Raw genomic sequence first — 25801 nt, 5'->3', positions numbered from 1 at the left:
CCAGAGCAGCGAGAGAGCTGGGCAAGCACAGAGGCTGGGTGTTGCCACTCTTGTATCCTCGGTGCCTCCACCTTGGCAAGCCTGCTCCACAGCCCCTGTGATCACCTGGATGAATGCTGTGCACTTGATGCACTGATGTACTGGTGTGTGTCTGTCTCGGCCTGATTCTAGCTGATTTAGGCATGGAACCCCCTCAGCAACCCACCCAGAGCTCTTAGTCAACTTCCAGGGTCTTCCCTGACCCATGATGGAGACAGTGGCCTTGAAGTTAACCAGGACCCCGGGCATCCCCTTCCCTGTCTCGTTTCTATGAGAAAGAGGCTATCTCAGGTGGCGTGGCGCCATCCACACCATGCAGCAATGTCAGGTTTCCGAGTCCTTCCCCTGCTCCGCTCTGGGCTCAGAGCAGGGACCTTGCTCTGTTCATCTCATTTACCTGCAGCTTGTCCATCACATGGTGAATTTAACCAGAACTACTTTGTCTGTAAGGGATAGAAACCCAATTTAAAATAGCTTGAGCAAGAAAAGATGATTTATAGGAACTTTGGTTCCTTTTAGAGATGTAGAGGTTTTTAGAAAGAGATGTAAACGGCTGTGGAAAAGCAACACCAAGAACTGCAGGTGCTCACAGCTGGCCCTGAGGTCCTTTCAATCCACCATCAAGGGGGCTCGTCCAGGAGGTAGGGAGGAAACAGACTTCTCTGATGCTCCTTCAACATCTGTCCCGATGAAGGAGCTCCGTGTCTAAATTAAAGTGCATTATCTCCAGAGGTGGCTGCAGTACGTGAGTACGGAGCCAGGATGCTTACTTTCTATTGAAGCCTACAATTTTGTTCAGAAGCGAGAGTCACCGTGGACCCACTGCTGAGGCCAATTAGATCTACAGTACTTGTAAAGCTGGTCTCAATTTTATCAGTGTCCAACTGATTTCAGTGGCATAATCTGACATCGCAATAGCAAAGAGAAAGATTTACAACAGAAGGCAGGCAGCTCTGGATGCCTTTCCAATTCTGATTTTACTTTTGAGTTAGTTGGGCTTTTCACTTGCTATGATACATGTTAATATCCCTTCTTACATTATAATCTAAAAAGCATCTGGAATAGATACTTCCAAATTCCATTCTCCCTTCCTCCACAAGGGTACATATTATTACTAACTCTCTCCTGGTTTATAGCGTGAAGTTGAGACAGAGGTTTAGTGATCTGCCAGGTTTACATAGATAATGAGTAGATCAGACATGCAATGTTCCTGGTTAAATCCAGACGTAAGAACATCTCATTTCCAAGCCCTCTTACTCGCAACTGTCTTTGCATTTTCTCGTGATTTTAGAATAAAGACCGAATTCTGTAAAGGGCTCTGTGTGATTTGGCCCCTGACTCCCCGACCCCAGCCCATGGTCTCTCCTGCTTTCTACACATTCAAGACACGGTTCTTTCAGGTGTACAGAAGAGTGATTCAGTTATACATACATATATTTTTTTTTTTCAGATTCTTTTCCCTTATAGGTGTTACAAAATATTGAGTATAGTTCCTGTGCTATACAGTAGGTCCTTGTTGGTTATCTATTTTATATATAGTAGTATGTACATGTTAATCCCAAACTCCTAATTTATCCTTCCCCAGCCCCCGCCCCTCCCACGGCTTTCCCCTTTGGTCACTATTGTAAATCAACTATACTTCAATTTCAAAAAACTGAAAAAAAAAAAAAAAAAAAGAATTACTTTGTCATAGGGGAAAATGCAAGTTCTCTGAATAAGCAGTTAATTTGGGTAAAATGCAACTGAAATATTTCTGATCTTTCTCTGTCATGTGAAAATAAACTTAAAATGATTTTTCCTCTAATAAAACAAAAACTGACTTCGAAAAAAAAGATGTGTTCTTTTTTTTCTTGGAGAAGCACACACCCCCTCACCTCAGGGCATCTGCACATGCTGTTTCCCCTCACCTGGAAGGTTTCCATGTAACCTGGCCCCAGCACGTGACCATAGTCCCATCCCTGTCCCTACTTAACTCCTGTTCATCTTTTTTTTTTTTTTTTTTTTTCTTTCCTGCTGCACCACATGGCTTGTGGGATCTTAGTTTCCTGACCAGGCATCAAAGTTGGGCCCCCAGCAGTGGAAGCACAGAGTCCTACCTCTGGACTGCCAGAGAAGTCCCTCCTGTTCATCTTCTATGTCAGTTAAAGCATCACTGTCTCAGGAAAGACTTACCCTTGTCTAGCTCATACTGCCCTGCCACCCATCCTTATAGCGGTTACCACACTCAGAAATTACATATTCTTGGTGATCCGAACAATGACTATCTCCCTGACTAGACTATAAGCTCCATAAGGGCAAGAATCATGTCTGTTTTACACACCATGGTTGCTATAGAGACAAGCAAATATTCTTGATGCATCGAAGGAATGAATGAATTAATGCAAAAGAGAGAAATATCAACACCACCTTACAACAAACATCAGGTAGCATTTCCAATTCCAATTCTACATTTGAGTTAGTTGGGCTTTTCACTTGGTATAGGACATGTTAATATCCATTCTTATTTTTAGTATCTAAAAAGCCGAGGGAAGAAGCTAAGTTTCTCTAAAAAGCCGAGGGAAGAAGCTAAGTTTCCTTCAGGGCAGCCCTAATTTCTAGCTGCCCCCTTTCTGATATACATGGTTGATCTGTGTAAGGAATGTGAGTAGCATTAAGTACAGTCGCACATCAAGAATAACAGCTCAAGACATCATGACTGCTTGTGCTAAGGTAAGTTATTTCGCCTGGACCCTGAGAGAGAGAGACCCCTGGGGGATTATTTTCTATTTCTTAGTGAGGGCTTCTTCCCAGGGAGGAAGAGACTACCAAGGCATATGAGCCCACATTCCTAGTGTCCCAGGGTTTGATTCGCCACTTGGGAGCCAGGGTCAGGGTCATCAGCTACATCAGCTCCACAATGATGCTGGCTGCCTGCGTCCCTCTGCCAGGAGAGCTCGCTCTGCCCTCCCCCTGCTCACACAAAAGAACTTCAGCCTCCCAAAGAAGAGACTCTCAGGAATTTATGACTCAATCAACTCACCCAAAAGGAGCATAAATGGGATTAGTTTTAATATTGTTAAGTTGCAAAAATACAGGCATATGTGCATGCCAAAGCGAAAATGTACGCAAGCAAAAGAGGAAAACATATGGGCACCCGTATGGTGAAAAGCGCATTGCTAGACCTTCACACACTTCTCATGTACAACAAGAACCAAAGTGAGTGAACATAAATTTGCTTTGCAAAAATATGAGAGGAACAGCTGGTTTGCCCATAACTGTTCCACTGAGCAAGATATGGATAACCTTGATTTCTCATCTCAGACACCCCTTTCTCACACTCTGGGGATTAATTAGGCTCTAAACACAACTTCAGATTAGAAACAAGGATCCTGGCTGCCTCGCAGAGAGACAAAGAAGTAGGGGCAGGACTGGGTGAGGCAGCAGGTCAACTAATAGGCAATTCCTGTTAGCGGCCGGAACTCGTACCTGGGATGGCTTAGAAGAGAAATGAGGTTGGTAGGTCTCAGTGGGTTTATTTTAACTGAAGCAGAGTAACAACAGAGACCTACCGCAGACAATGGCAGGGAAGTGTTTTTCATTTGGAGGCTGTGTTTTTCTTAGCACAATACTGAGCGGTGGCTAGAAACTGTCCAGACGCAGGAAGGTAGGTGTGGAATTAGAGAGGAGAATGTAAGCGCATGGGCACCCTTGGGTGCCCCAGATAACAAGCAGAATTTGATAAAATATATCACCTTGTATTGTACCTGTTCCACCCTCAAGGGATGGGAGCCACCTTTGCACAGCAGACAGAGCTCGAGACTTGAGAAACAGGGATGCGGCTCCTTTCACAGGGCCCCCACCTTAGTTACCGTCAGTCATTCGCCGTTAACTTTTTCAAGTCTGTTTCTTTGCCTGGGAAATAGGTGGAATATTTCTTCTTGGATCTATTTAGAGAGTTGCTATAAAGTCACTTGAAATGATGCGTGTGAAAATATTTTATAAACAGTACCTTCTTACGTGAGCATGTTATTAGTGGAAACCTAGAGGTTCATTTTATTTATGATTCCTAGTTTAAACTTTTTATTTTGAAATAATTATTGATTCCTAAGAGGTCGCAAAAATAGTGGAGAGGGGTCCCGTGTACTCATCCCCAGCTCTCCCAGTGGCGGCATCTTATCTAACGAAAGCACATTATCAAAACCAGGTAATTGACAACGGCACGAAGCAATTAACCACATGACGGGGCTTAGATCCCACCAGTGTTTGCAGGTGCTCATTTTCTATGTCTTTGTGTATAACTCTAACGTTTCATCACACGTTATCAGTTCATCTAACTACCACAATAATCAAGACGTGGAGCCGTTCTTTCACTGCAAAGCAACTGCTTTGTGCAACCCCTTTCCCTCCCCTGCCCCAACTGCTGGCAATCACTGATACGTTGTGCATCTTTGCAATTCTCCCATTTTGGGAATGTTATAGGAGTGGAAACATACAGTATCCCCACCCTTTGAGACTGACTCTTTGCATTTGTATAATGCCCTAAGGTCCACCCAGGATGTCGGGTGCCCCAACAGTTCACTTCTTTTTATTGCTGAAATGCATTTCAAGGTGTAGATGTGACATAGTTTGTCTAACAAGTCACCCCTTGGACTGTCTCCAAGTTCGTCTATTACAAATAAAACTGCGATGTCATTCTGAATTTTTAGATGTACCAGAGAGGTACTGAATCACTAATGAATGACCCAACACGTTGAGGAATAAGAGACAAAGACAGAGATAGGAATAAGCATAATGATGGGCATAATAATACATAAAAAGAAAAGCACAATTATAAATATTAGCACTTTCCTTTCAGGGCTGCTGGGGCATTAAATTAGTTAAAACAGGTAAAGTGTATAACAGGGCTTGACACGCAATAAGCATGACGCTAATATAACGAGTTCTCAGGCTGACTATAAGCTACAAGGATTCTGAGAAGGAATTTAATTAAAACATGGCACAACAGCAATTTAGAAAACTGCTGGGCAACTCATATATGTGTGTCCAGTGCAATTACAAGCCTTCCATTCATTTTTTCTTTTGGTCCTTATGATCATCTGAGGAAGTTGGCATAAATAGCCCCATTTTGCAGTCCAGGAGATTGGGGATCCTGGAGATGACATGATTTTTCTAAAGTCACTCAGATTGTCAAGGCTCAGGCCAGATTTCAATCCCAGGTCATAAGGGCGTGAAGTCTAGTTCCATCTAGAAGTTAACCCTGCCAGCCATGAGGAATTGACACCTTCATATGAGGGCAAGTTAGCGCTTCTTTTATTTGTAATGTTAAGGACTTGGCAATTTCTTTTAAGACTTTCTTCTCAAGAATTTCTAGCATGAAAAATAAGAGCTGTGGTAGAAACATTCTGGGACTAGTACATCTCCTAACCTCAATACCTAGCACAGTGAATAGGAGAGAAAGACCTGCTCAGCCAGGTCAGAAACAAGGATGATGATTTTGCTGGAATTATCCCTCTTCTCTTACATGGAATTCACTGGTCTAGCAACCTCATACATCTAGAACAAAGCTGCACATACTCCCCCCAGCATATGTGCCACTTATCACTTATTCTTGAAAGCTCACGGCCTTTCCTCCGAGAAGGCTCTCCCCCACCACTACGTTCTTACTTAGGACGCGTCACCTTGGTTATACGGCTTGTTGCTCACGACAAATCAGAAGTAGATAGAAGCTGCTAAAAGGCACACGTGGTCTTTAGGAAGCATTGACAATCCTCCGATTTGAGAGAAGGAAGAAAAGATAGAGTAACTATCTAAAAAACTGAAAAGAAAGATAGAGGAACTATCTAAAAAACTGAAACAAGAATTTAAGCAGTATTTTAGGGCCATGTTCTTTGTTACCCAGACCTCAAACAGTGAGATACAAACAATTGGTGTGTACGATGTTGATATTACATTTTAAAAATGAGGCCAAATGACATCCACTCTCCTCAAGGAAACAGAGACGAGTGTAATCCATTTTTAAACTGCTTCCATTAAAGATGACTCAAGTCAATGCATAAAGGAATCAGCTTCGGTTACCTGGAAAATTCACTTCTGTGAAATAACTCACTCTCTTGCTCCCTGAGGTATTACTGTATATGAGTTGATTGTAGCAGCAACTCACTCACAGGTGAATAGCTGTCATTTTAAAATCTCCATGGAGAGGAAACAGGAAAGAAGACTTTATTATTCTCCCCAAACATCTGGTCTTTCCAAATATGTCATTGGAAATGGGGCCAGGTGTGCAAGCATTGCAGTGGATTATTACGGCGCCTTAAGAAGGAAAGAAGACCCTCCTTCCAACCCAACGGCCTGGGCTGTGTCCTCCGCTACTCCCTCTTCCAACATGGTTTTCACATTATTCATATTTTTACATTCAACGAATGCTGACCCAGAGCTGCTTCTCCTGTCCTTCAGGAAGGGAAGAGAAAATCATTCTTGGAACCCACCTGTGTCACAGTGTATCCCAAACACACTGGCTCCTGGCCAGTCCACTTTGGCTGCCTGTCTGGGGACTGCCCACTTTTCCCTGGCCTGGGATTCCATCATTATCCTAGTTTCTAAGCTGTAGGTCACTCAGAGCAGATCCTATGTGTGAAGCCTATTAAACAAGAGCCATATTCTCCAGCAAATCCATATGAATATATATACTTTAAAAAACCCATCATCTGCTACTGAAAATAAATTAAATATAACTTTTTATATCTAAAGCTAAAGAATAAATACTTGGTCAAATGCAACCCCCCCGCCGAATGTGTGTGTACTTAGCACTTTGCTTTGAGATGTTCGCAGTGCTAATAATCACGATCCTGTAAAAACCTCCAGCTTTCCTCAGAAGTGAGGCAGATGTGCTGTGGGGATGCCTGCCTAGTTTCTGGGAATCCTGGTGCACCTGTCAGTACTGCAAAGGGAACCGGGGGTCAGAGGACTCCAGCCGCACATCTAGTCTGGACGGAAACATTAGGAGTCTTTATATCCACATCTGGAGTCACGGTGATTTTTTGTTTAAAACTTTCACCCTGCTTTCATAAGAAGGACTTGTTTGGGGTTTGCTTGTTTGTTTTCTTTTCTTTTTTAAATTGAAGTAGAGTTGATTTACAATGTTGTTTGTTTTTAAGATGAAATAAAAACCTAAAAATACCTAAAAAAACAAGTTACTTCAAGGGGGCGCCAAGGAAAGTGGCAAAGATGGGACTGTTGACATCATGGAAATTGGCAAATGCCCTCAGGGCTCCCTATCCTCAGCTCCAATCAGTTTTTAACATTTTACCATGACCTAAAATGCTTCCTTTTTCAACTATCATTTCAGGCATAGATCATATTCCTGTTTTGTTTTGTTTTGTTTTTTAGAGCTGCATTTTTTCCTTCCTTATGTCTATGTACTTTTTATATTTGAGAGATTCCTCATTGTTTCTGACCCACAAATGATTACTATTTTCTAGTGTGATCATGGATTTATTAGTTCATTTGTCTTTACCTTTTTCTGTAATTTATAGAGATTGTCATGTGCTTAGTCTGTCATTTTAAACCATAACCACTATTCTTAATCTTTAATAATCTGCTCATTAAAATATTCTTTTTCTAAATGGAAGCTTGTTTATTCATTCCTGCTATATAGATCCCCAAATTTAAACAATAGTTTTCGAACATTGCATTAACATTATCGGAACACAGCTGTCTAGGGGGCTATGTTCTCTGATGTAGTTTTGTTGGAATTTCAAAGGAAGTGTCATTACAACTTCTGTTTCTTACTCTTGCTTGCTGAACTAAACAGTCCATTGTTTTAAAAATGCCATTTGTTGTTCAAATTATATTGGCTGCTCTTCTAAACCTTTGAAAGCAACTTCCCAAAGTCGCCCCAACTCCAAGTGAGAAGGTGTGTCCTTCTAAAAATAAATATTAGTGGTCACCCTGCAGGTACAAATTTTAAACGTGCAAATCCTCCAGGTTCTAGTGCTTTTCAAACTCGGGAAATGATGCTTTGAGTTTAAATGTTTAAACGTCACTGGGGGGGTGGTGAAGAAAGACAAAAGGGGAAATCAGAGACGGCAAAGTGAAGGCCAGAGCGATGAAAACACAAACGGGAACTTGAAAGCTGAACACAGGCTGGGAGACTTAAAGAGGAGAGAGAGAATGTCAATTTGGGATTTTTTTTGAGGCTGCATTGAAACTATTATGTTATATAAAAGATTAGGAGTATGTCTGAATCTTTCTTATTTTAAGAGGGAACCCTTACCATGGAACCATTATAAAGAACTGCTTTAAAACAGTTCCACAAAGTCAAAGCACCTTCCAAAAGATTCCTAGGCTGAGAAAACTGTGTGTTTAGGATCACATAAATGCACTGAAATTAGTCTGATGGTTAGACATATTTTTGTGTATAATGTAAATCAAAATTCCCCCTGACTTTAAGCAAAATTTCCATGGATGGGGCTTGTATCTTTGGGAACACAAGCTACTGCTGTGTTTATATTAAAGTTGAGCTTTGTGACATCCCTTATGCCTCTTTTAATATTCTTGTTAATATTAATTTATAATATTGACATTTTGGATTTCAATACCTGAGGTCTTTACACAAAGGATGTCTGGTGGATTTATTATCATTATCTTTCCCTGTAACAAGGCAGGGGCTGAAATATGTATTCTCAATGTACATAGGGAACATGAGATAGTGAAAGTTTGAATAATGCTCCTAGTAACAAATCCAGTCTTTCATTTGGTGAATGCTTCTCACATAATTAATGTTCCAGATTAGGGGCACATTTTCAGGTCATTATTTCCTATATCTCTGTAGGTATAGTTTTCAAATTTTATTGAGATTTAATTCAAAGACAACAAAATGCACCCATTTTTAGGGTAGCGTTGATTAGTTTTCACTAATTCAGCACCAATATAACTACCACGGTGCTCAAGATTTCCATCACCCCAAAAAGTCCCTTGTACCCTTTGTAGTCAATTATCCAAAAACCCCAACCCTATGTAACCACTGACTTGATTTTAGTCACTCTAGATTAGTTTTTGCCTGTTGTAGAATTTCATATAAATGAAATCATACAGTACCTGTTTTTTTTTTTTTCTTCTTTTATTTAGCAGAATGCTTTTGAGATTAATCCATTTTGTTACATGTATCAGTGGTTTGCTCTTTTTAATTTCTGAGAAACCATCTGTTGCTTAAATTTACCACAATTTAACTATTTACCTGTTGAGGGTTTTGGTTTATTTATAGTTTGAGGCTATCATAAATGAAGCTGTTATGAACATTTGTGTACAATGTATATCTGTGGACATATGTTTTCATTTATCTTCAGTAAATTCCTAGAAGTGGAATTGCTGGGTCATATGCTAAGTGTATGTTTAACTTTATTAACAAAGTGTTAAACTGTTTTCCATAGTACTTATACTGAAAGCAAGACTTTTGCCCCTTTCCTGTTTGTCCATTTCTGTTCCCCTCTAACCTTAAAAGACCCTAATTATAGGAATGAGATCTCTAGGCAATTTAAACTAACTCCTGACCTATGCTCTCCTGAATGCACACCATGCCTAGTCTAACCTGTTGGTTCTTTTCCTAGATAAAAAGAAGTAAGACTAGCTTTTTACCCCAGTAGCCCCCCCCAAGCAACCCTGAAGGCAGATGACATCTGAAGAGAGAGTCAGCCAGTCTGCATGCAACGCAGAATGATGCAGAACCCAACCTCCTGCCTAAATGATTCACTGAGATTCTTCCCCCCTTTTTCCCTTTAAAAACTGTCCTGGCTGAGCAGAATCTTCAGAGTTGGTCTTTGGACATGAGTCCACCATCTCCCTAGATTGCTGGCTTTCATGATTAAAGCACCTTTCCTTTCTACTGACACTTGCCTCTCGAATTATTAGCTTTTGAGTGGCGAGCTCCTGAAACTAAGTTCAGTAACAATACCATTTTATGGTCCCACAGTTAATGTATAAGAGTTTCAGTTGCTCCACATCCTCATCAACACTTGATATTGTCAGTCTTTTAAATTTTTGCCATTCTAGTAGTTGTGTAGTGGAATCTGATTACAGTTTAATTTTCATTTCTATGATAGATATGTTGAGCATATTTTCCATTATCCATTCATATATATTCCATTCATATATATTTTTCTGTGAATTGTCTGTTTCAGTGTTTTGTTCATTTCAAGGTAGGTGGTTAGAATTATGTTGTAAGAATTCTTCATATAGCACAGATGTAAATTCTTTGTCAGATATATGGATGGCAAATGTTTGCTCCCAATCTGTGGCTTGTCTTTTCACTTACTATTAATGGTATTTTCAATATTGATGAAGCCAGTTATGAGTTGAATTTCATCCTCCACCCCAACGCCCCCAAAAGATACCTTGAAGTTCTAACCCCAGTGCTTCAGAATGTGACCTTATTTGGACATAGGGTCTTTATAGAGGTAATTAAGATAATATGAGGTCATAAATGTGGGCTCCAATCCAATGTGTTTGCTACCCTTATAACAAGGGAAAATTTGACACAGAGAGATGCACACAGGAAGAAGGCCATGTGGCAATGAAGGCAGGGATTGGGGTGATGCACCTATAAGCCAGGAAACACCAGAGATGGCCAGAAAACCACCAGAAGCTAGGGGAGAGGCCTGGAACAGAGCTTCCCTCACTGGTCTCAAAATGAACCAATCCTGCCTACACCTTGATCATGGGCACCTAGCATCCAGAACAATAAGAAAACACATTTCTGTTGTTTAAGCCATGAGGTTTGTAGTACTTTGTTATGGCAATCACAGGAAAATAATACAAAAGCAAATTTATCATTTTTCTCTTATGCTTAGAGCTTTTAGTGAACTAGCAAGTCCTTGTCTAGCTCAACATTACTAAGATTTATTCCTAAGTTTTCCTCTAGATTTATATTATTTTATATATCACACACAGGCATACTACACATTTTCCTTTTCACTGGGTTTCATGTTTATATTTTCTAATGCCTGAGAAAGCACTTGTTTCTTGCATAATTTATAGAATTAATCAGTTTCTGTTAACAGGGTAAATACATCAAGTGGCTCTTTGCCCATCTCTCAAGTTCAACTTGGAGTAAGTTTTATTTCCAAAGGGATAAGGTCCACTGTCCTTTTGGTTCCCTTCCTATTAAGTTGGAGATGATCATAACTAATGTTTTAATACCAATCACTGAACGCCCAGCACAGGCACGCCCAGGAGCACTGGACCATTTCCAGCATCCTTCTTCCACTCTGGGTAAGTGTCCTGAAAGCACTGAGAAGGAGATCCTTTTTCTCCTGGATGCACAAAATAACACCAACATTTTCAGTGCACAGTCTAGCTTTCTAGCCCTCTACTTCAAGTAAGGACAGACAACCCACTGACCCATGCATCTCCACCTTGAGACGTTAGTATCTTTGTTAGAAGTTATTCTTATGGCATCTCTGTCCTTCATAGTTGGGAAAACAAAAGTCTTCTAAGGTCATAAAGAGGACTGAGAAAATAATTCAGTAAATGTTCTCTACAAACCCTTCTTTGGAACGAAATACCCAGTGACTGATGCATGTAATCTATTTGTTCTTCCATTACTATGTTACAAATACAGCATTGCTTTCTGAGTCCTGAACTTCTGTTGTGCATTAGAAGCAAGTCTTCAATATACCAACTCTGAAAACTTCCTCCAAGTAAATGCCTTACCCTTGACTGACAGGTGTCTCCACGTCACCGTTGGCTCAGGTCTCCCGATAGCAAGACACAGCAGGGTCACACTACTCCCCTCATTCACAGTGACGTCTGAGGAGATATTCATGATCTGGGGAGGAACTGAAGGAGACAGAGGGGAAAAGAAATATATGAGAACGATTCTTGGCACAAAAGGAGGTGTTAGCCTATAAATATTCATACAGCATGTTCTTTAAAATAAATATTATTCTCAATAATAAATTTTAGATTTTTATGCTTGATTCACCAAGGATGTGACCATTAACACAACATGTACAGGGCACTCATGGAAGCAGCTCTACATAATGTCTGGATGTACCAGGACGCAGGTGTGTGGGTGGGGTTCTGGGGAAACAGTAACTGAAGAGACAGGCATTACTGATGGTTGATGGAAAAGCAGAACCAAAGGGAAAATACAAAGTTTTCTAAGAGTTCCTATCGGACCCGTGTGTTCATTCCTCTTAGTGGAACTCCTGGCTTATGCAAGAACCACACAAGTAATCCCCAGCTCAGCCTTTGTTTCCAATGACTCACTCACAAAGCCTCAACCGCACTGGATTAGTTACCATTTCCTGAGCACTCCAGACTATTGAATTCTTTGACCTCACACAGGTTGTGCCATCCTGGAATTATTTTCTTTCACATTTCTTTTCCTGGAAATTCTTGCTCCTTCCTTAAAATGTATCCTTTAAAACTCGGTTAAATTTTCACTGACTCTCCCACTCAGCATTAATTGCTTTCTCCCCTAGACCCCACCAGCAATAGTAGCCACGGCTACTACTGTTACACTAAGATCGTATTATACAGTTTATTTTTAATGGTATCCATGTCCGAGTAGTTAGGAGCAGAGCTCGGGAGCTCAGCTCCTCTCCTGCTGAGTGATCTGGGCAAGGTAAAGTGTCTTCATCTCTTCAAGCTTTGGTTTCCTCACCTGTGAAACAGATGATAGCAGTAGCTAAACTCACGTTACGAGGTTTCAATTAAACAATGGCTGACCAGGGCGCCTGGTATAAAGGAAGCGATCACTGGTAGCTGCTGAGATGACAGTGGTGATAAGGATGACAACAGCAGTGATGCCACCTTTCAGAACAGACTGCTGTCCTCTCACGGGCCGGGTCCACGTCCACTTACCTGTCAGCATCGCAAAGGCTGACATGACCCCCCTGCTCTTGCTGTCTACCTTGTCCTACCTCCAGGCCTGGTTTTTAATTCAGTTTGAAGCTGGGCATCGGAAAATACCTAGATTCCTTCCTTAATCTTACTTCTCATCGCCCTCAACCTGGTTGAGTTTCTCACCAATTTCCACACGGTCAACTGCAACACCCTCCCACCTGGACCATCCCACCTGGTCTCTTTCCAATTTGGGATCCTCCAACCTGCCCCCTCCATGTGACCAGAGTGATCTTTTCAGGCAATATTCTCATCAAACCGTTAGCCCCTCTACTCGCTCCCTTAGCTCACCGTGCCCCCCAGGCTTAGCACAAGCCTATCTTCCCTGACCTGAGCCCTCTGCAGTCTAACCCCAACCCAGCGACAAGCCTCTTCCCGGCAGTGTCCTCACTAAGGCCGCTCACTGCGCACTCTGGACCCGGCTCCCCCGGGAACACGGCAGAGGCACAGGCCCTTCTAAAACTTTGCTTTTCTTCTTCTTCTCTTCATTTCCTACCTGAAAAGACATGGCTCATCTTTCAAGGGACATCAAAGGTCACCTCCCCTTTGCAGTTTTCCCTAACCTCTCCCCACATCCTGTAAAGAGAATCTCCCACCTCCCCACCTGGGGAGGGGACTGAACGTGTTGTACTTACAGCTGATTATTTTATGCCTGTCTCTTTACCTAGAGAGCGAGGTGCTGGAGGATAAGGATGGAATGATACCCACCTCTCTTTCCTCAGTGTCTGGCACAAGGCTGACAAGGGTACCTGCTTAATTCCTCTTTGAAAGAAAGATCCAAAGAACAGACTGAACACATCCCAAAAAGAAGGAGGGCAAAGCTTTTAATGGAGGATTTCTGATACCTAAAGCTTTCTTCTCAATTTTCTTTCAGATTCTCAAAATAAAAGGAAGGATGGCCAACAGAGAGAGGAGGCTCCGAGCTTATAGTTATGCTGACTTATTCCAACTGCCAGTTTAATTATGAATTGTCAATTACCAAACAGGCAGAGTGTTAGTGGATTCCAAACTACCCTGAGTCAGTGGCAGAGGAGAATTATGACTGATGCTGGACCCAGACAGCTCTGCAGCCTGGAGTTTTATGCTGCTGAGATCTTAGAGGTGAGTCTTTTCAAGGAGAAGCCATAAGTAACATGGAGAACATTTGCGATCTTAAGGGAATCCACATTAGCAAATAAATAAAAATTACCTGGCTTATAAATCTGCCACATTTTGGATTATTTCTGCATTAGGAACTGGCCTGAAATTTCTTTGCACATATCTTACCAAAATACACAGTGGGAAAAAATAGTGTACTTTCTAACTACACTGCATTCTCTTGAGAAAACTGTACTACTCGTTTTTCAGTATTTTCCAGCTTGTTAAAAAATTGTTCTGGGCTTAGAAATGTCAATACTTTTTCTCACTTTTTTATAAAGCAACAACTTCAGTGAACCTTCCAGAATATTCTCAGAATAGTGTCTGCTTTAGCCAGATGTGTTAGGCCATCTGAAGCTCTCTTTCTCTAGACCCAAGAGTCTCTGTTTGTAAGGTGGACACAGCTGCGGTGGGAGGGTTGGGGGCATAGCTGGTCAGTGGAGGATAATTTAGGACATTGCAGCTTTGATGCCCAGGGACAGATTGCTCAATATGGCTCCCGATTCAGAGCTATCAGTTCCATGTATGTTATGTTTCATCGGATAGTTTAAAAGGTCCTGGATTAGGAGATATCTGTAAAATTCTATGGATATTTGAGCGACATCCTCATTCCCCAGGTGCTTTTCCCCCATTAGGAGGGAGCTTCCTGGAGGGGGATGGTGAAGGTTGACGCAAACATTTCACCAAGCCTCAGGCAGTGACCCCCTCCATCTTCTGCAGGCCCACACTGTCCTCTGTCACTTTCCCAAAGGAGGAAAGGTAAGGACAGTGTCAAAGGTGAGGGTCGCCAGTAAGACAGGAAACACAGAGGGTGACGTGGGAGAAAGGAAAGTTCTTTCTGTTCTCAATTATGACATCATTATTAATGTGTAATATGTAATAATATGTATTACTTATTAACATATGACTTGATGACTTTCAACTTGCTTACTCATGCATTATCTCATGGATTCTTCACAAATTGTGAGATAAGTAGAACAAATATTCTCACTATTAAAAATGAAGAAACTGAGGCATGGGGAGGGTTAAGTAAACTGCCGAAAGTCACGTGGTCAGTAAAGGGCAGAATTCTTTCCGTTATATTACATTGCCTCTTTGTTGAACCTCCCATCAATGCCCTAAACCCGATATTTGTATTTGCATTTTCTGTCTCCTCTGCTTCGAAGGTCCTCCCGCTGCATCTTCCCTCACGGTGATGCCACGGGTCAGCCGGCTTCCCCGGGCGCAGCGCCTGCCACTGAGTGCGGGGCGGCCCAGCCGTCCTGGTTTCTCCTGCGCCGAGCTTGCCAAGGGAGGTACTCAACACTTGTAATTCATTTAAATCTGATTTGAGTTTGGCAATAGCATCATGACCCTCCCCTTGTTTCTGTGATAACCTTTGAACAAAGGAGCACTTGGAAATAAATTTAACTGCTTCTACGTATTTTGACAAGAGAGCTTTGTTCAATTTTCAGACAGATCTCTGTGGCAAATGAGTCTATCTATCTAATCTATCTATATCTATCATCTATCTACCTATCTATTATCTATATATCTATCTACCTACCTATCATCTATCTATCTATCGCTAGTGTTTATGAATATACAGATAAACATGAAACATGTATAACAATCTTACCAGAAATGCTGAAATTACTCAAAGAAAATGGCAGGACCCACACGAGTCTAATTAAAGGATTACAAATAGCACAGTGTGTTCCCAGGCACATCTGCAGACACTGGGGACCCTCCCCTGCAGGTCATGCATGCATCTGGTTATGTTCTCATTGACAGTGGTGGGTTACAATGTGTCCTAACGTGGCTGGGCAGATTGATCACTGCACAACTAAAAGGACATCAGATTGTGGTCATTTTATTTTATTTTTTTTTAAAGTATATTTTATTGTATTTCTTTATTTATTTTATTTTTGGCTGCGTCGGGTCTTAGTTGCGACACGCGGGATCTTTGTTGTGGCATGTGGGCTCTTTCGTTGTGGTGCACAGGCTCTTTGTTGTGGCGCACAGGCTTTTTTCTACTTGTGGTGTGTGGGCTTCTTCCTAGTTGTGGTGCGCTGGCTGCAGAGTGCGGGCTCAGCAGTTGTGGCACACGGGCTTAGTTGCCCCGCGGCGTGTGGGATCTTAGTTCCCTGACCAGGGATTGAAACCGCGTCCCCTGCATTGGAAAGCGGATTCTTTACCACTGGACTACCAGGGAAGTCCCAGAGTGTGGTCATTTTAGATGGATAGATGGATAGGTAGATTGATCTATAGATAGACAGACAGATAGATAGATATAGACATATAGATACACATCTATACCTATACAGATACAGATATAGATATAGACATAGATAAAATATTGTCTCCCCATACACAGAGAGACAGACAAACACAATTTTATCAGATTGCAATCAGTGTCTTGAGGAAGGAAGGTATCTTTGGGCTCAGGGTTACCATGAGGTATTTACACATTCTCTTTACCCTCAGCATGGCAGAGTGCTCTTAAACATACCAATGTGTCTTACTCACGGCCCTTCCTCTCCAATCTCGCTGCCATTGGCTTAGTTGAGAAGCTCATCATCTCTTCCTCGGAATATTACAAGTCTCCTCATTTCTCTACCCACCACCGTTTCATAACTCAGACCCCATATGCCCCCCACAGTTACATCTTAAATATTTTGCTTCTGCCTAACACCCCCAACCTTTGCTCCTGGCTGAGACTGTGAAGCCCAAACTTCTGCACAGGATCTACAAAACCATTCCCAGCCTGGCCATAGCCTCAGCGCCAGCCCCTCCTCTGACAAGGAGCCCCACATCTCTCTCTGGGGCTACGTCGTTCCCTCTTGCCCATGCCTTTACACACCGTATTCCTTCTGCTGCAGAAACACTCCCACTAGTGTGCCCTATGAGCTGCTCACCCTTCAACACTCAACTCGAATGAGACCTCGTTTATGACGCCTTCACTGCTCCTTCTTCCACCCCCAAGGCATTCTTGTTTATGTCTTCATCATACCATTTATCTTTACAATTGAGCTATTTCATGGACGGGATCTGCTATATTTACCCTTTTTTAAAAAAGGTTTTTGTTTATTTATTTTTGTCTGCGTTGGGTCTTTGCTGCTGTGTGCGGGCTTTCTCTAGTTGCGGCGAGCGGGGGCTACTCTTCGTTGCGGTGCATGGGCTTCTCCTTGCAGTGGCTTCTCTCATTGCAGAGCACGGGCTCTAGGCGCGCGGGCTTCGGCAGTGTGGCATGCAGGCTCAGTAATTGTTGCTCGCGGGCTCTAGAGCGCAGGCTCAGTAGTTGTAGTGCACGGCTTTAGTTGCTCCGCAGCATGTGGGATCTTCCCGGACCAGGGCTCAAACCCATGTCCCCTGCGTTGGCAGGTTGATTCTTACCTACTGTGCCACCAGGGAAGTCCTGCTCTATTTATCCTTGTATCCCTATTATATAACACCAAGCCTGACATGAAGTAGCATCCTTCCCCCCAAATGTAGTGCATTTACGTGTAGGTTTTTAAAGTGTGTGTCTTGCAATCTGGCAAGTGTTCTCCACCCTAGACATTTGACATTTGCCCTTTCCTCTCCCTGAAATACTCTCCACCTTATTCTTTCATATTTGTTTCCTTCTGGGTTCAGTTTTAATATTATTTCCTCAGAGAAGTCTTTGTTGATGACCCCGGTCCTCTCCCACCCATCAAATTCATGTCCTCTTCTTACAGTCTCTTCTCAACCTTTAAATTGTCTTCAAGAATTCTTATATACTTTTATGCTTTTATATATACTTGTATGATTATTTGTTTAAAGTCTCTCTGGCACTGGACTATAAGCTTTAAAAACCGCTATACTCCCAGTGTCCTGAACTATGCTTGGCACATAGGTGTTTAATAAAAATGTATTATATGAATAAGTGCCTATTATCAAGATTGTGTATACACATTATTGTATACTTGTGAGAGAGCAAGCCTGAGATAGGAAAAGCTTTTCTAAAGGAGAAATGTTTCTTTGTGCAAAGGTGATTGGGGACTGAACTCTGGACACACCAGCACCACCCTACACAAAGCCGATATGACAAGGTTGAAACAGTGTATGAGAGGCCGTGCACCACAGCTTAGGTTTTGGAGCCCAGGAGACTTGTGTAACCTTGGGCCACGCTGGCTTAGCCCCTCTGAGCCCTGGTCCTTCATTTGTAGAATGAAGATGATAGAATTTATCTCTCTAAGTCGTTATAAGAATTAAGTGTAAATGTGTATAGCATGCTAGTACAGTGCCTGGAAATAAGTAAGTACTTAATAAATGGTAGCTGTTATTGTTCATGTTTATATATGATTGTTAATATACATGCCATTTAAAATCTGATAAATGGCTTAATCTGTGCCTAACTGCTCATTTTCTAAATCTCAATTCCTTCAATTTTAAGCCAGCACTCATAAATGACATTTGCCTTGGATAGCTGGGACAATTCCAGAGTAAAAAGTAAATATTTGATAACTAATTGTTAATTTCTGCCTCTTAATCTGAGCTGTCAAACCTAAGTGAGTGCGTAGGGCAAATCACACATGTTTATATAAAGAAATTACCTGGCTCTTCCTTATCTATTTTCTTTTAGGGGCATCTGTGTCTGTTTCTAGAAAGAACAGGGTACAGAACTTCAGCACCATGCCCTCTTATTTCAAGGGCAGTAATTCCACCCATTGCAACTATACCCTGTCTCTGTCCAGGCACAGTGTTTGACAGTCACGTTTTAAGTGTTTTATTTAAGACTGAATGGCACAGTTAAAACAAACAGAAAAAAGAATCTTATAATTTGGAGTCATAGAGGCCAAAGTCTGAATACCATTTTTTTTCCAACTACTTTCTGTGTGATTAAGCCCTTTAAGCGTAAGCTTCCTCTACCATAAAATGGGCATAAAAATATTTGCCACAAAGGGATGTGGAGATGAGTTTAGAGATAATGATTTTAAAGAGATTTAAATAGTTATTGTTGTTTTCACATTATTATTATTATTACTATTATCATTATTATCCCCAGAGAATAACAATATGTTAAGAGACCATGAGAAAACTAATATAAATATGAACTGCTTTCTACCACATTTTTAAACACTCAAGGCTTGTTTATTAAAAAAATACAGTAAAGACTTTTAAAGACTCATTGTTTTATTCTAGGATTATCTTTTATTTTGTGTTTTAACAAGGAAGCTTATTTCATAAACTAGAGTTAAGACTAATTTGGGAATTACAGTATGCAGGCTAGGCTTGGTCATGCCGTATTTTCTATACTAAGTATTATTTTATGGTGCAAAAAGCATTACACCAAGTGTCAGGAGTCATAGGTTCTAATCTTGGTTTCTCCACAGCTGTGTGATCTTTTGTAAATCAGTTAACCCCTCTGGCTTAGGGGTGTGTGTATTGTGTTTGTATGTGTATGTGTTGTGTGTGTATGTGTATTTGTGTGAGTGTGTGTGTGTATGTGTGTGTGGTGGTGATGGTGTCTGATTGTTTATTTGGTTAGTTTTGAGTGAAGAAGTTAGATCGTGAATTTTCAGGTCCCTTCTGGTCTAAATTCTGTGAGTTAATGATCTTCTAGCCACAGTGCAAGTTCAAGGGGGCTACTCCTGGGAACAAAGTGCTACCACCACCAGGAGCAACAACAAAATAGCTAGTGTTTATTTATTTGAGGCTGGTATTAAGTACTCTATATACATTATTTCCTTTAATCCTTAACACAACCCTAGTAAATATTCCCTATTAAAAAATCAACATAAGGGTAGACATCTACATCAGTTAAATAGAATTAAGTGTCCAGAAATATATCCATACTTTTATGGCCAATTAATTTTCAATAGGATGCAAAAACAATGCAATGAAGAAAGAAAAGTCTTTTCAACAAATGGTGCCGGGGTAACTGTATATCCACAGGAAAAAGAATAAAGTTGAACCCCTACGTCACATAACATACAAAAATTAACTCAAAATGCATCACATACCTAAATCTTAGAAGAAGACAAAGGTGTGAATCTTTGTGATCTTGGATCAGGCAATGATTTCTTAGACATGACACCAAAAGCACAAGCAACAAAAGAAAAGAAATAGATAAACTGTACAGCATTGAAATTTTAAAAACTTTCAATTCTGTGCAATTTGCAGCAAAGTTTGTGCTTCAAATGCCCCTATTGAGAAAGAAAAAATCCCCACAGAATGGGAGAACATTTATACAAATGATATATCTGATAAGGAACTAGTATCTAAAATATATGAAAACACATGCAACTCAACAAAAAAATACAAATAACCCAATTAAAATGTAGACAAAGGGATTTGAATAGACATTTATCCAATGAAGATACACAAATAGCCAGTATGTACAGGAAAAGATGTTTAGTATTCATTAAGAAAATGCCAATCAAAACACAATGAGTTTGGGGGCTTCCCTGGTGGCGCAGTGGTTGAGAATCTGCCTGCCAATGCAGGGGACACGGGTTCGAGCCCTGGTCTGGGAGGATCCCACATGCCGCGGAGCAACTAGGCCCGTGAGCCACAACTATTGAGGCTGCGCGTCTGGAGCCTGTGCTCCGCAACAAGAGAGGCCGCGATAATGAGAGGCCCGCGCACCGCGATGAAGAGTGGCCCCCACTTGCCACAACTAGAGAAAGCCCTCGCACAGAAAACGAAGACCCAACACAGTCATAAATAAATAAATAAATAAAAATTAAAAAAAAAAAAAAAACACACAATGAGTTTCCGTGTCACATCCACTAGAATGGCTATAATCAAAAAGACAGATAATAACAAGAGTTGGTGAGGATGTGGAGAAATTGGAACCCTCACGCATTGCTAGTGGAATTGTAAAATGGTGCAGCCACCTTAAAAGACAGTCTGGCAGATCCTCAGAAGATTAAAGATAGAGGTATCATGTGACTCACCAATTCAACTCCTAGGTATATACTCAGGAGGAATGAAAACATGTCCACACAACAACTTTTACACAAATGCTCATAACAGCATTTTTCATAGTAGACAAAGATTGGACACAACCCAAACAGTCATCAACAGCCAAATGGATAAGCAAAATGTAGTGCATCCATACAATGGAATACAATTCACCTATAAAAAGAAACAAAGTACTGATGCTTTAACATGGGTGAGCCTTGAAAACGTTAAGTGGAAGAAACCAAACACAAAAGGCGACATATTATATGGTTTCTATTTATACGAAATGTTCAAAATGGGCAAATCCATAGAGACAGAAAGTACATTAGTTGCCAGAGGCTGGGGAGAGGGGCAAATAGGGAGTGACGGCTAATGGGCCTGGGTTTCTTTTGGGGTGATGAAGATGCTCCAGAATTGGACAGCGGTGATTGTTCTACAACCTTGTGCATATATAAAAGTGACTGGATTGTACACTTTAAAAGGATGAATTAACTGGTGAGTGAATTACAACCCTATAAAGATGTTGTTAAACCAACCAACAACAAACAAACAAACAAGGTCTGTCAGCTCCTGAGAGGTAGAAAACCAGATGTTCTTGCACTAAGGAGAGGAAGGCAACCTCCCACCACATAGGGTTCTCAGAAAATATGTTCCTCATTTATTGACAGTTCCATGCATCTGCTTAACTCTCCATTTCTCATTGCTTCCCTACTGTTTCCCTTCCCTGTTCAAGACAACTAGCCATGCCCAGCCATGTCAGTCTCTCTGCAATGCGCAAAGCACCCTGTACTCACTCATCGTTCCACACTTTTACCTATGCTGTGGTCCTCTGCTCATGTGCCTTCTTTCTTCCCCCCTCCTCTGTCTGTTCTACTCTACTCATGCTGGAAAACTGAAATTGAGATATAATACCCTCCCTCCATCACCCCTCCCCATCCTAGAGGTGAGTATGGGGAGGTGCCTCAGGGCTCCCTGTGCATAACGATGTACTTTATTCATTCTAAAACATTAGCTGAGTGCATAACATGTCCTAGATTACTTTGGTGGTAGAAGAGTGGACAGCAAGTCCCTGTCTCATGTCAACTGTGGAGCTTAGTGTCTAGAGGAGACACATGTGACACTGACACATATCATTGACACGTGAATCAATGTGTGATGAAGCTGTGGGTGTGCAAGAGACCAGCAGAGCCCATGATGGGGGTCTGTCCTGGCCAGTGGGTCTGGGTGAGGGATTTGTTCTGAGCAGAGCTGGCCAGAGGGATCAGCACATGCAAAGGCTTTGTCAGAGACAGGAAGCAGGGTGAGCTTGGGGGACTGTTGGCTGAAGTGAAAAGAGTAAAACCATACAAGCTGAGCCTGGATAGGCAGGGGGGCAGAACTCATAGGCTCTTGGTGGAAATGCTAAGATTTTTATCTTTTTTATAAGAGAAATAGGGGGACGTTAAAATGTGTGATGGTGATGATGATGAGGATGATGATGATGGTGAGGATGGTGATAATGATGAAGATGATGGTGATGGTGATGATGTTGGTGATGATGAGGAGGATGATGATGGTGAGGATGGTGATGATGATGATGATGGTGATGGTGATGATGGTGATAATGATGATGATGATGGTGGTGATGGTGATGATGGTGATGATGATGATGATGATGATGATGATGATGGTGATGGTGATAATGATGGTGATGGTGATGATAGTGATGGTGATGATGATGGTGATGGTGATGATGATGGTGATGGTGATGATGATGGTGTTGATGATGATGATGATGGTGATGATGGTGATGATGATGATGGTGATGATGATGATGGTGATGATGGTGATGGTGATGGTGATGATGATGGTGATGGTGATGATGATGGTGATGATGGTGATGGTGATAATGATGGTGATGGTGATGATAGTGATGGTGATGATGATGGTGATGATGATGATAGTGATGGTGATGATGATGGTGATGGTGATGATGATGGTGATGATGGTGGTGATGATGGTGATAATGATGGTGATGGTGATGATGGTGATGATGATGGTGATGATGGTGATGGTGATAATGATGGTGATGATGATGATGATGGTGATGGTGATGATGGTGATGGTGATGGTGATGGTGATGATGATGATGGTGATGGTGATGATGGTGATGATGATGATGATGGTGATGGTGATGATGATGATGATGGTGATGATGATGATGGTGATGATGATGGTGATGGTGATGATGATGGTGATGGTGATGGTGATGGGGAAGGACAGAATACACTGGGAATAGGGCAGAAGTGGGAACGGGAGAACTGGCTTGGATATTGCCCAGGAGGGAGGTGGTGGTACCTTGGACAAGCATGGTAGCAGGAGAGATGGGCAGAGAGGGAGAGGTGTGAGAGACATTTAGGAGTTAGAACAAGCAAAGCTTGGGGATGGACAGGATTTGTGTTAAGTGTTAAAGCACTTCTCACAGTGTTCTGTTGTCATCTATGTCTCTCTTATCCACTAGGCTGGGAAGGGGTCTTCATAATCTAGGACAGCTATTTGTTCATCTCAGCATCCCTAGGGCCTCTCAATGCCTGGTATCCAATAGATGCTCAACACAAGTGTGCTGAATTTAACTAATAGTACAAAGAGGCTTCTAGAAAACACAAGCTCTCAGGATCCAGGAGGGCAGCCAGGGAGCTGGGACTGGGTCAAATCGCTTGAGGTCACGTCCTAAGGCTTAAGGGGCAGGACCAGTTTACACGGTTTTAGACTCTGAATGTGAACATGGACTCCCTTCGTGCCCTGGTGTGATGTGGTTTTATGTTATCCTGGGTAAGATTAGACCTGCAGGACTCCGACTGCTTTTCTCTTCTTGGATCTATTTCAATGCGAGGAACATAGGGAAGGAGAACAAATGGTTGTGAACTACACGTGAACACACGCCAGGGAACAGGATATCACCAGCCCCCCAAGCTCCACAGAGGCTGTTTGTGATGGTCGTCTCCACTCTCTCTTATGGAATCTATTTACAGACACAGACACAGACACACATTTCCTATTTTTATTTGCACAATTCAAGCAACTGACCACGATCAGAGAAACTCCATAAGAGTCCTTCTCTGCCTGCTCTTTCTGGGGCAGGGAGACGCCTCCCTCTGGGGCCTCCTTTTGTTCCTTCCTCTCCAACTCGCCACCTCCCCCTGAGGCTGTCTGCTTGCCACACATATCGCTCAGAATCTCAGGGTTTAATTTAACATCATACAATTTTCAAGTCAAAAAGGGACCTTAGGGATCACGTAGTTCAACCTCCCCTCGTTTTGCAGCTAAGGAAGAACACTCACGTCCTAGTCCGAGTTCTGTCGAGTATGTGTTGTGAGGTGGCGCGTGAGTCCCATGACCTCTCTTCACCCAAGTCTCTCTCCCACTTCAGGACCCCCAAGGCCCTGGTCTCAGGCCTCTCTCCTTCTCTTCTCTCCCCCTATACTTGGTCACAGTCGTCTTTTGTTGTGCGATCCCTCTTATTAAAGGCATGACCTTGAACAAGTCACTAAATGTCTGTAACTCTCCATTTCCCAAACTGCAAAGCAGGTGGTGATGTCGGTCACTCACAGGGGCCTTGGGAGGAATAAATGGTAAAGGAATATACAATGCTTTAGTCACAGTGCCTGTCACATGATAAATGTCAATATCACGGGCCCTTTAATTCTACTTGTAGATTTCTTTTTTCGCCAGCAACGCTCATTTTTTGAAAACTTCATAGGTGTCAGGAGGCACCATACAAATAATTTCCCACACATCACTTATTTCATCCTGTGAAAACCTTACCGGGAAGGTTTACTATTTCATGTTTTAACAATCAGGAAGTAAAGGCACAGAGAGGTTAAACAAGCTGCCCTATGTCATACAGCAACGGAGGAGAAGCTGACATGCGCACCCAGCTCCCACGGACTTCAGAACCCCAGGTCTCAGCACTGCAAAGCCGCAGCCGGAAGGAGCCCGTCTGCTGGTTCCCAAAGCCATGCGCCTGGCACCCCAGCTCACGGCCTTCAGCTGCACACAGCGTGCTGGTCACGGGGGACTCGTGTCGGCCTTGGAGTAGAAGCTGCCCTCCTCTGAGTATCTGGAACAGCAGGTAATACCAACGACACTGAGCGGTGGCAGGACCAAATGAGGTGGCCCGGGGGATGTTCCAGCATCTTCCGAATCACTGGCCTCTTCTCATTTTCTGCCTCAGATTGCTGGGCCCCTCATTTTGTCCTCCTGGGTCAGAGGATGTCGGCGCAGAAGGGAGTTGGAGGAGGGACGGTCCCGCCCAGGGTTTGCCCAGCCCTGCGCTCTCAGCAGAGTCGCCGATGCTCCAGTCTTCAGCCTCGGTTCTTCTGGAGCGAAGCGCGGCCTGGGGGGTACAGCTCAGAGGAGGACGCCTGGGCTGAGGATTAGGCCACGTGTGTCCACACTTAGGGATTCACGACCGCCACCTCCAGCCCTGCCCCTTCCTGAGCTTTCTTCTGCCCAACAACCTGTCAGCAGGTGCTCTCTGATTTTACATTTGTGTGTCCCTCTTTCTCCCTGTCCCCAGTATTAGAGGTCTTTTTTAAATTTTTATTTATTTATTTATTTATCCGCCCCCCCCACACACACTGTATTTTATTTTTACAAGAGATAAATAAACTGACACCAAGCATTGTAAACGGATGACCGCAACAAAAGCAACAATGATTGCAATTACCAAGCACGAAGCACACTCATACTATGTCATAATATTGACACTCAGTCCAGTAATTCTCCACTGTAACAGCTCCTTTACTTTGCAGTGAAAATTGATTTGTATATTTTTTGCCTCTGAGTCCTTGTGGGA

The 25801-nt window shown here is 42.3% G+C and overlaps 1 protein-coding gene across 4 annotated transcripts in view; it reads right to left on the bottom strand.

Annotated features, from left to right (window-relative positions):
- Positions 1-25801, bottom strand: part of OPCML (opioid binding protein/cell adhesion molecule like) — a 1081423-nt gene that overhangs the window by 96434 nt on the left and 959188 nt on the right. For all 4 annotated transcript variants that reach the window (XM_036861401.1, XM_036861400.1, XM_036861402.1 and 1 more), the window contains one exon: positions 11725-11850. In XM_036861401.1, coding sequence (XP_036717296.1) covers positions 11725-11850 — 126 coding nt within the window. The remainder of the gene's footprint in view (positions 1-11724; positions 11851-25801) is intronic.

The sequence above is a fragment of the Balaenoptera musculus genome, chromosome 8, assembly GCF_009873245.2.
Source record: "Balaenoptera musculus isolate JJ_BM4_2016_0621 chromosome 8, mBalMus1.pri.v3, whole genome shotgun sequence".
Lineage (NCBI taxonomy): Eukaryota > Metazoa > Chordata > Mammalia > Artiodactyla > Balaenopteridae > Balaenoptera > Balaenoptera musculus.
The sequence above is the reverse complement of the archived record's forward strand: the minus strand, read 5'-3'. Positions and strand labels throughout refer to the sequence as shown.